The 11,971-nt window shown below is 43.7% G+C and overlaps 1 protein-coding gene across 6 annotated transcripts in view; it reads left to right on the forward strand.

Annotated features, from left to right (window-relative positions):
- TEX14 (testis expressed 14, intercellular bridge forming factor) overlaps positions 1-10,645 on the forward strand; it is a 188,561-nt gene extending 177,916 nt beyond the window's left edge. For all 6 annotated transcript variants that reach the window (XM_085876591.1, XM_085876593.1, XM_085876592.1 and 3 more), the window contains 2 exons: positions 1,022-1,414; positions 10,149-10,645. In XM_085876591.1, the coding sequence (XP_085732717.1) occupies positions 1,022-1,414; positions 10,149-10,225 (470 nt within the window). In that variant the 3' untranslated portion in view covers positions 10,226-10,645. The remainder of the gene's footprint in view (positions 1-1,021; positions 1,415-10,148) is intronic.
- The last annotated feature ends 1,326 nt before the right edge of the window (positions 10,646-11,971 follow it).

Genomic DNA, 11,971 nt, shown 5'->3' on the forward strand with positions numbered 1-11,971 from the left:
AGCATTCGTTGGTATAAGTTATCTATAAGACAACGAAACGTTCTGTGTCCGTTACTCATATGTTATGCATACGACCAACTCGTTATGAATACGTCCAAATCTTTAAAAAAAACATCAAAAGTTCAGCATAAGCCAGCGTTTACATACATTTTGATACGTTGCCATTGCTGGCTAAAACGTCAAGGTGTGACTGGGCCTTTAGAGCCGGAACACCTCGAAGACCATTAATATCCCAAAAACCTTTAAGACTTTTGAAGACCCTTAATACCTCAGAGACCCTTAAATATATCCAAACCGGCATTGCCTCAACTCACTATCTAATAAATAAGGTTCATCGGATGTCTGTCTGTCTGTGTTTGTTCGTGTTTTTATCAAAGACCGCTGGGCCGCCAACTACCAAGTTTGGCACACAGACCAAGTCTGACCCAGGGATTGTCCAAAGTGTATTCTCATCCACAACCTGTCTTTAAAGACCCCAAAGACCCATAAGACTTTTTTTTAAACATGCTTGAGAGAAGACTTTCTACATGCTTGGGAGAGAAGACCCCAAAGACACATAAGACCCTTAAGACCATTGAATTATCCAAACACAATTAAGACACTTTTCAAACCCCAAAGACGGTTAAGATCCCATAGACTCTTGAAGACCCCGGAGGCCCATTAAGACCCCTTAGAGCCAGAAGACCCTTAAGAACTGCAAGACCTTTTCAAACCTTGAAGAACCTTAACATACCTGTTAGGCCTTAAAGTCCCTTACGACCTCAAAGACACTTGACAACTTCACTCACTGGTGTTCTGGCTCTCCTACCCCTGACACAGTTTCCCCTCCCCCACCCACCCCATTCCACTGGTTCTCCTGCCCTGGATCTGCCTGCACCATTCTCAGCCCTGCCAGCTCCCCTGCTCCTCCCACTTCTCTGAGATTTTGCTTGATCATCAAATTACAATACTGCACTGAGATTTAAGGCCTTGCTTATGTTAATGGTTAAGGATAACTAATCTTCCATTTCTCCTACCACAGCTGAGAAGACGACTGAGCATGGAGATTTAGAAATTGAAGATGATGATCAAGATGATGATGATCAAGATGATGATGATGGATGGCTGCAATATTATCCTGTGGGTGACATCATGGAAGATCTCAAAGAAAAAACACAGTTTGTTGCTGCTAATCCTGATGATGGTGAAGACTCGAAGAACAGTAGAAGTATCACCGATACAATTAACTCTGTTTTCCTCACCCCTGGAGGGATTGAACCCACACTGACGGAGATCTCTGGAGCAGAAGGCGCATTGCTTAGAGGATCTCTGGGTTATGATGATAATTACCCCCTGTCACCAGCACAACCAAAATATTTTTCGGTGAAGAATAAGCAAGATGAGCAGACAGCTGAGACTTCTGACAAACCATTTGGTAACTAGTTTCAGGCGAGGAAGTAAAGATATTGTTTTCCTGCTGTTTATTGTTTTCACATGATTGAAATGTAAATTTTCTTGTTACCCTTGCCGAAGGAAAGGGTATTGCGTTTGGGTCCGTGTGTTTGTTTGTCTCTTTCTGTCTGTCTGTTTGTTTCTTTGTCCGCACAGAATTTTCGTGTTTTTCTCCGCAACCGCTTGTTGGATTGACACCAAATTTTCACCAGAGGTGCGACTACTCATGCAGAATGTTTTAATCTTCATTAAGATGTCATAGATCATGTGGTGTGGCAGCCATGTTGGAAAAACACAAAAACTTTGGACCTCTGTATCTCTGAAACCACACCAAGGGAAAACAAGAAGAAGAAGAACGCCGAGCTCTCTTAGAGCCACGTCTCGCTACGCAAGACGCGGCTGAAAATTGAAACTTGGCACACTACAAGGACTCCTCATGGGGAATGTGATTAAAAAAAACGTCATAGGTGCCTTGGTTATGACATAATTGCACATGCAGAATGCTACATCTGATCAGTAAGAAAAATTTTGAGGGTCATCTCAGGATAAAATGGTCCACAGAAAGAAATTTGATGATGTCTTCAGTTAGGTGCTTTGGGGGGTCCTGAAGAGTTGTGGAGCGCCTTCAAGACCACCGTCCTTGATGTTGCCGGTGGATGCCTTGGAGCTCACCGCAGGGCAAAGAAGAATTTTGTCTCTCAAGGGACACGATACCATAGACCAGAGTCGCAGGGCCAGGCTAAATGGCAGAGCTGAGCTGTTCAGGGAGCTGAGGCGTAAAACTGTACATGCACTGAGGGTGGACAAGGAGGCCTATGTGCGAGGAATCTGTGAGGGGGTAGAGAATCACCTGTGGACAGGTGATTCTCGTCCCGCTTACAGGGGAATTCGCGCATTACGTTCATCCAAGCCCATTCCTCGGAGCACTGCAGTTCGAGCAAAGAGTGGTAGGCTCTTGACAGAGGAGTCTGAAGTGAAGGCCCGCTGGGCCGGTTACTTTGTGCGGTTGTACCGGGCTGATCCCCCATCTGTCGAGTTGGACGTCAAGGGTGTTACAATCCCTGTTGCTGACCCTCGAATCAACTGTGGTCCACCTTCGCTTGTGGAAACACGGGCTGCGGTGAACCAGTTGAAACGGGGCAAAGCTCCAGGGATCTGTGGCATCCATGCCGAACTTCTCAAGGCTGGTGGAAATGCTGCACTCGTCTCATTGCATGCAGTTTTATACTCTGCCTGGAACACAGGCATCATCCCAACTGACTGGAAGAGGGGCCTTGTTGTCCCTCTCTGGAAAGGGAAGGGTGATCGCTAAGACTGCAACAACTACCGAGGGGTGACGCTGCTCTCAGTGCCGGGCAAGGTCTTTGCTCGGATAATTCTTGATAGGGTTCGCCACCATCTGCTTGAGCACCAGCGTCCAGAGCAGTCAGGCTTTACACCAAAGAGGTCAACGATTGACCGTATCCTTGCACTTCGTGTCCTCACCGAACGCAGACGAGAGTTTTGGCAGGGGCTGCTTGCAGCCTATGTTATGTTGATCTCTGTAAAGCGTTCGATTCAGTGAATCGGGATGTCCTCTGGAGGATTCTTGGTCTTCGTGGGGTGCCACCAAAACTGATCAATCTGATGTCTGAACTCTACTCTGGTGCTGAGAGTGCTGTGAAGTGTGGTGGTACCATCTCTGACTTATTTCCAGTTGTTACTGGAGTTCATCAGGGATGTGTACTTGCCCCCACACTTTTCAACACTTGTATGGACTGGATTTTAGGGAGGATGTCGGAGAGATCAAGTTGCGGTGCATCGTTTGGAAATGTCAAGATCTCGGACCTTGATTTTGCAGATGATGCAGTCATCTTTGCGGAGACTGGATATTCTTTTGGGGGCCCTCGACGTGTTGAATGAGGAGTCGGAGCCGTTGGGATTACGGGTTTCTTGGGTCAAAACTAAGATCCAGGCTTTCGGTGACATCTTGGATGCTGCTGTCCTGTCTGTGTCTGTTTGTGGTGAGGATGTTGAGGTCGTGGAGAGATTCACTTACCTTGGCAGTGATATTCATGTCTCTGCTGGCTGCGAGTCAGAGGTCAATAGACGTCTGGGTCGGGCCTGGGGAGTCATGGATTCACTGGATCATGGGGTGTGGCGCTGCCGGTACCTGTGCGGGAGGACGAAAGTCCGAGTCTTCAGGTCCTTGGTACTTCCAGTCTTGCTCTATGGGTGCGAGACTTGGACTCTGACCAAGGATCTGAGACGGAGACTTAATTCCTTTGGTACCAGGTCTCTTCGGAGAATCCTTGGCTATCGCTGGTCAGATTTTGTGTCCAACGAGCGGTTGCTGAGAGAGACTCGGATGAGATTTGTTACCTGCATAGTCCGTGAGCGTCAGTTGTGGCTGTATGGACATGTGGTTCGTTTTCCTGATGCTGATCCTGCTCACCAGATTCTCTCAGCGAGGGAGTCTCATGAGTGGAGGAGGCCAGTGGGCCGACCACGTGCCTCATGGTTGCAACAGGTTGACCATCATCTCAAGGAGATGGGGATGGGCCTGGCATCTGCCTGGGGGATGGCCAGACGGAGGCCCCTGGAGTACCGGCGGAAAGTGGACGCAGCGACGCGCTGTTGTGGGACATGCTCCCATACCTGATCTGACCTGACCTTCGGTTAGGTGGTTTGGCAGCTATATATATATATATATATATATATATATATATATATATATATATATATATATATATATATATATATATATATATATATATATATGACCGTTATTACAGCCATTTTTCCCTGCTGTGCAGGGGTTTGGCTTTTTCTTGAGGCAATGTTTTATGGCCGGATGCCCTTCCTGACGCCAACCCTGGTCGCCTCTTACGACACACAGGGATATGGTACACCTATTCTAACCGGGGCATACACCGGGACCAGTACACTGGCACTCATTTCGCCGACCTCGGAAGGATGACAGGCTGAGTCAACCCCCTGGTGTTAATTCAGCAGCCAACGGGGCTTGAACTCAGGACCCTTGGATCCCAAGCCGCCACCCTAACCACTAAGCCAACACCAGGCATATATATATATATATATATATATATATATATATATATATATATATATGTATATGTATATGTATATGTATATGTATATGTATATGTATATGTATATGTATATGTATATGTATATGTATATGTATATATATATATATATATATATATATATATATATATATATATATATATATATATATATATATATATATATATATATATATATATATATATATATATATTTTTTTTTTTTTTTAAACCTTCAAAAATCTTCTCTGAAATGGCTGAACTGGACGTTACATCTGCCAGAATCCCCCTCTCTTTCCCCTTCCCCTCCTCCCCCTACCCCCTCTCTTGAGTGAAGCATCAGATATGAAGAGGACAGTTCCAAATGTCAAACATTTCTATGCCTGTGGGTTTCCCATGGGTACCTCACTTGTATATGTATGTATGTATGTATGTATATATATATATATATATATATATATATATATATATATATATATATATATATATATATATATTGTTGCGAATTCGCGCCCGCCGGCGTGCGATCGGCCGCTCGACTCGAATGGCGGCCGCCTCGCCCACGGGAACGGACAATTCTGTCGTGACCCTCTCGGACCAATGCCGGGAGCTAGTCACGGGTGGGGGTTTAACCTCACCACGATCGTGCCAATTGCCCACCCGTGCAGGATAGGGTCGCTCGCCAAATTCGATCTACCTAAGTACCTGTGCGAATGGTCGACCGGGCGATCGCACCTCGCCGCAGGTCGACTCCGGACACGGGCCGCTTGGGCGACCCGTTCCGTGCTATCGGGATAACCGAGCGGTGTTATCGCCGACCTGGACGGTTCAGATTAATTACCGGGCGTATTAAGCCCACTACGAACCCTTTATGTGAAGCAGGATGGAGGGTCAATAAAGAAAAGACGAAGCGAAACGGGAAAACAGTTCACACAATGCACATTTATTACGCGACACACGGAAAGCACACATATACAGCCAAACAGTCAAAATGCACATATATCAACTGAAAACAAAAGCAACGACGACGCAGATCTACTACCGACTACGCGCACACATGGCAACACTTATACAGTTCTACTTTACAGACGGCGCCAACACACATTTACTCAAAAGCAAAGAAAAAGAAGCCACCCTCATAGACAAGGGGGCAGACAGGCCTGGAGGCCAATATGTGCGCGTGACCTGGAGGAGTGGCCAGGTCCGCGAGACCGGGGGGGGGGGTCCTACCTGCGTCCTCGTGACGCGTTGGCGGACGAGCCGCAGATGTGGCCGCGTGGCTGTGCCCTGACTCCGTGCTCCTTGGCGGGTTTCGTTGGCACGACGTTTGGAGTGGGGTGGGAACGGGGCCCCCTTTTTGCACTATCTCAGCGCGGGGGAAAGGGGGAATTGTTGATGCCCTGGGGGAGGAGAATGGCTGGCTGGCTTGGGTCCCGCGACGAGCGATCTCACACCGCGACCTTGTCGCCGACCGCCGTCTTTCTCGCCTCGGACCCGAGCTCCTTTGCCTCTTCCCGCAACTCTCCTCAGCCGACTGCAGAACCCAACTCGCTGCCACACCAATAACTCGACTCACTCTGCCCTGCCGACACACACTGCTACTGCCACACTCTCCCACGATTCGCCTTGCGCTCGCCATTTTATAGGCCGGCAGGAGAAAACAATATGCAAATATCCGGATCGGGATGGCCTCGGGGGCGGAGCCACGCTGGCCAATTGGACGGAGAAAAAGTGGGCGTGAACCTCCCCTGATCCTAGAATTTGCATATTTCGATTTCACACAGACGCGCCTGGAGGCGGGGCCAAGCCGCTCCGCGCTTGCTAGTTGGACGGATCAGAAGTGGGCGTGTAGCGTTCTTGATCCGAATTCTCCCTCGGAAAGGCCGCTATTTGCACTCGCAGCTCGGTGCGTATCACTGAACGAGCCCAAGACAGCCCGACGCTCATTGTTCACAGGTGGTGCGGGAATGGCCGTAGAAGGAGAGAGGTGAGGGTGGCGGAGGGTTTATCGATGGTGGTTTGATGGTTATGGTGCCGTTTGGAAATGACGGTGATGCGATGTTTGCGGGATTGAGTTGTGAAGGTAAAGGTCGTGGCTGTTGGCGTTGTTGTTGTTGTCTGAGGGTTGGCATGGTGATTAAGGTGGTTGTTGTGTGATGGCGGTTAAGACGTGGTTGGTTCAAAATAAAGATAGAACAGAAAAACGGCTATCTCAAAGCGTCGCAGCCCGAATGAATCACATAAATTCCCTCAAGACAACGGATTCGGGGCTAACTACACATGTACTAAGAGATATCTCACCTACGGGCCCTTCATGGTGTAATGCGAATTTCCACAGCCGTAACAATATATATATATATATATATATATATATATATATATATATATATATATATATATATATATATATATATATATATATATATATATATATATACAGTGGGGAGAACAAGTATTTGATACACTGCCGATTTTGCAGGTTTTCCCACTTACAAAGCACGTACAGGTCTGTAATTTTTATCATAGGTACACTTCAACTGTGAAAGACGGAATCTAAAACAAAAATCCTGAAAATCACATTGTATGATTTTTAAATAATGAATTTGCATTTTATTGCATGAAATAAGTATTTGATACATCAGAAAAACAGAACTTAATATTTGGTACAGAAACCTTTGTTTGCAATTACAGAGATCAGACGTTTCCTGTAGTTCTTAACCAGGTTTGCACAGACTGCAGCAGGGATTTTGGCCCACTCCTCCATACAGATCTTCTCCAGATCCTTCAGGTTTTGGGGCTGTCGCTGAGCAACACAGACTTTCAGCTCCCTCCAAAGATTTTCTAATGGGTTCAGGTCTGGAGACTGGCTCGGCCACTCCAGGACCTTGAGATGCTTCTTACGGAGCCACTCCTTAGTTGCCCTGGCTGTGTGTTTCGGGTCGTTGTCAAACTGGAAGACCCAACCACACCCCATCTTCAATGCTATTGTTGAGCGAAGGAGGTTGTTGGCCAAGATATCGCGATACATGGCCCCATCCATCCTCCCCTCAATACGGTGCAGTCGTCCTGTCCCCTTTGCAGAAAAGCATCCCCAATGAATGATGTTTCCACCTCCATGCTTCACGGTTGGGATGGTGTTCTTGGGGTTGCACTCATCCTTCTTCTTCCTCCAAACACGCCGAGTTGAGTTTAAACCAAAAAGCACTATTTTGGTCTCATCAGACCACATGATCTTCTCCCATTCCTCCTCTGGATCATCCAGATGGTCATTGGCAAACTTCAGACGGGCCTGGACATGCGCTGGCTTGAGCAGAGGGACCACGCGTGCGCTGCAGGATTTTAATCCATGATGGCGTAGTGTGTTACTTATGGTTTTCTTTGATACTGTGGTCCCAGCTCTCTTCAGGTCATTGACTAGATCCTGCCGTGTAGTTCTGGGCTGATCCCTCACCTTTCTCATGATCATTGAAGCTCCATGAGGTGAGATCTTGCATGGAGCCCCAGACCGAGGGAGATTGACTGTTATCTTGAACTTCTTCCATTTTCTAATAATTGCGCCAACAGTTGTTGCCTTCTCACCAAGCTGCTTGCCTATTGTCCTGTAGCCCATCCCAGCCTTGTGCAAGTCTACAATTTTGTCCTTGATGTCCTTCGACAGCTGTCTGGTCTTGCCCATTGTGGAGAGGTTGGAGTCTGATTGATTGAGTGTGGACAGCTGTCTTTTATGCAGACAACGAGTTCAAACAGATGCAGTTAATACAGGTAATGAGTGGAGAATGGGAGGCTTCTTAAAGCCAAAACTAACAGGTCTGTGAGAGACGGAATTCTTGCTGGTTGGGAGGTGATCAAATACTTATTTCATGCAATAAAATGCAAATTAATAATTTAAAAATCATACAATGTGATTTTCAGGATTTTTGTTTTAGATTCCATCTTTCACAGTTGAAGTGTACCTATGATAAAAATTACAGACCTCTACGTGCTTTGTAAGTGGGAAAACCTGCAAAATCGGCAGTGTATCAAATACTTGTTCTCCCCACTGTGTGTATATATATATGTATATATATATATATATATATATATATATATATATATATATATATATATATATATATATATATATATATATCTCCATCCACTAACTACTCCCTCAATTTTGGGGCTAGCCCCATTAAACAATCTGTGTAACGTTTTGGGGTCCCAACTGGTGTCCTAAGGTAGATATGAGGTTTCATAAATACCTCAATACAACTATGATTTTGAGTTTTGATCCATATGAAGTTGCTCCCAATCCCAAAGTAATGTCAGAATGGTGTTTCTCTTCATTTACCTCACGAGTGTTTTTAACATTGTATTTTGTTATATGAATGGTATAGTATGAATTTGTGATTGGAATGATGCTGTTTGATATGAAAATATAGAGGGATTGAGTTTAAAGGTGAATCAGGAAATGATGTGAGGGTTTCCACCGGTGACTTTCACAGATTCGGCATTTGCAGATTTGCCATGACATCATTGAAATGCTTCGTTTTCCTCATGAGTGTTTAAAATGTTGTATTTTGTTATATTTATGGAACAGCATTAATTTGTGATTTAAATGATGCTGTTTGAATGAAAACATGGAGAGGTTGAGTTTAAAGCAGAATGAGGAAATTATGTGAGGGATTCCACCCGTGATATTCGCGGATTCGACATTTGTAGTTTCACCATTTTTTTGCCCAAGTCCTTCACAAATCTGCTGTCCAACCCCTCCTGTGCATAGCACGGGTATCTTGCTAGTACTAGTATGGCTATATTACCTCCACCACCGAAGATGGACGGATGTTATGTTTTCACCACTTTCTGTGTTTGTCTGTCTGTGAGCAGGATATCTCAAAAATTTGTGGATGGATTCGGATGAAATGTGGTGGACAGATTGTGTGTGTGACGAGGACACATTGATTAGATTTTGGTGAAGATCCGACTCCTGATTTGGATACGAGATTTAAAAAAAAATTTCAGCGATTCTTCACCATTGAGAGATAGAGCCAAAAATGATATGTAGCACGATATTTCAAAAAGTTTTGGATGACTTGTGACAAAACGAGGTGGATGAATTGGTTAGGTGACAGGAACAAACCGATTTAGATTTTGGTTCAGGTCCGGATTCAGATCCAGCCTATCAGTGGGATACAAAACGTAAATTGTTCAGCCTGCTGAGGTATGCGCTCCACCGAGTGCCATTCTAGTTGATGCCTGTATTTACCAATATATAGAGAAATCAATGTTTGCAACCTTGATATGTTTTCAGGTGTTCGCTGAAAAAGTAGCTTTCAAACGTGTAAACCAGTGATATTTCAGGTTGCTATTTTATTGTTGGATTCATTTAGTTAAACCATAGAATGAAGGTTTTATTTTGGAAGCCAGAGGATATTAAATGCCTGAAAATATTTCAGAGTGCTTTCTAATGTTGCGTTATTTGGTGGTGAAGAAGGTGACTAAGCATTTTCAGTATCCCACCACAAAAGCATCTCAAATACAGCCAGATACTTTTTAGATGAAGTTTTAGGCTGAGTTTATGTTTTATTAATATAATTACAATGCAGACATTTAAAGCCTTGCCTATGTTCATGGTTAAGGATAACCAATTTTCCATTTTTACCACCACAGCTGAGAAGACAACTGAGCATGCAGATTTAGAAATTGCAGATGATGACATTGGGCTGGATGATATGATCATATTGTAGGTGATGTCATGGAAAACGATTTCAGTGAAAAAAAAAGATTTTAACACTGCTAATCTATATGATGGAGAAGACTTGAAGAATACAGGCAAGTCAACAATCATAAGTATCACCAACAGAATGAATAGAAGAATTATCACCGATAAAATGAACTCTCATTTCTTTACTCCTGAAGAGGTTGAATCACCACTGGAGATCTCTGGAGCAGAAGGTACATTACTTCGAAGATCTCGGGATTGTGGTGATAATTACCCCCTCTCACTAGGGCAACCGAAATATGTTTTGTTGAAGCAAGATCAGCAGACAGCTGAGAGTTTTGACAAACCAGTTGGTAACTGGTGATTTATGCCTGGAAATAAAGTTATTGTTTTTCTGCTGTTTCATGGTCTCAGAAAGTTGAAACAATAAAATTTTGCAATCCTGTCAGTCCGCTTTTTAAAAAAAACATGTTAGAGCAAATATTTCACGTCACAAAAATATCCTTTATTTCCCCACTTAACTTTCGGATGATAGAAATGCATTCACCTTAGACCCCAATATGTTTAACTTATCTGGAATTGGAATTCCAGATAAGGTCTTTTCATTGGGCACCGTCTGTCCGTTTCATATTTCGACTTCTCCGGCCAAACTGCTGGGCCAATCCGGCTGAAATTTTGCAGCAAGGCTCTGCTCCCGACTGGTAACGGGCATTGCAAAGCTTGTTCCGGTCATGTGACTTTAAGTAGGTCAAAATGGTGGACTTAGTAAATTCCTTCAAAAATCTTCTTATCCAGACCCACAAATCAGAATGCCACCTAATTTGGTTGCAACCTTTGGCCAGGGCCCACATAAGCTACAGGTCCAGTGGTCCTATTTTTTTTCTTTCTTTCTATTGTGATAAAAGAACAACAATAATTGCAATTATTTTTCTAGCTTGTTTCTTATGTGTATGTAATTGTTTAGAAATACATACACATAGATATTAAAATAGATAAGTTGTTTCTTGTCGTGGGGTCACATTATAGCAGTTTCTTTATTTTGAACCACCTGTTCAAAAAGTTGGAGATGTGTGCTTGGTGCAGTTAAGTTCGAAAAGAAACCGGTTCCAAGCATGGGCCATCAACAAATTTGTGTATGCAAGTTCTTACACAACATTATTCACAATAATGTTTCTTATTTTTATACTTTGTGATGATTACTGGAATAGAATGAACAATTGACATTTTCTATTAAAATACGTTTCAATGCATTAAAATGAAATGTTTTCTCTTCCAAAAATACATTATTCATTGCATTTACGTGCAACCTTAATACTGTGTAATGGGATCACGTATGACCATATTTAAAACAAAAGTGTAAGGAAACTTATTTCGTCATCTGAAGTAAAAACAACTTTTTCCTTGAACACAAAATTGCCTTGAAACAACTTCATTGTTGTCAAATTTCATTTCCATGTTGGAGGATGTTGCATATTTGCATCCACCTTAAAAAAATTAATATTTGGTTGCCGTAGCCAAATTGACTCCTGTAAACAATCATTTAACTTTTAATTTTTCAAAAATGGAAGTTGCACTGCCAAAATATCCAACATACTGTATTATAGGCAGTCTGCTTTTTTTCTTTTCTTTGTTTTGTAGTGCCAGATAATATATTTAAAGGTGAATATGTCATGATCAGGGATCTCAGCACAATTCCAGGGTCGATCTGAGTGCCCATGTGAAGACATGGTGTATCCCTGATGGTCCAGACTCCAGAGGACTTTGCTCGAAG

The sequence above is a fragment of the Eptatretus burgeri genome, chromosome 4, assembly GCF_056783735.1.
Source record: "Eptatretus burgeri isolate ZD-2024b chromosome 4, Ebu_testis_v1, whole genome shotgun sequence".
NCBI lineage: Eukaryota > Metazoa > Chordata > Myxini > Myxiniformes > Myxinidae > Eptatretus > Eptatretus burgeri.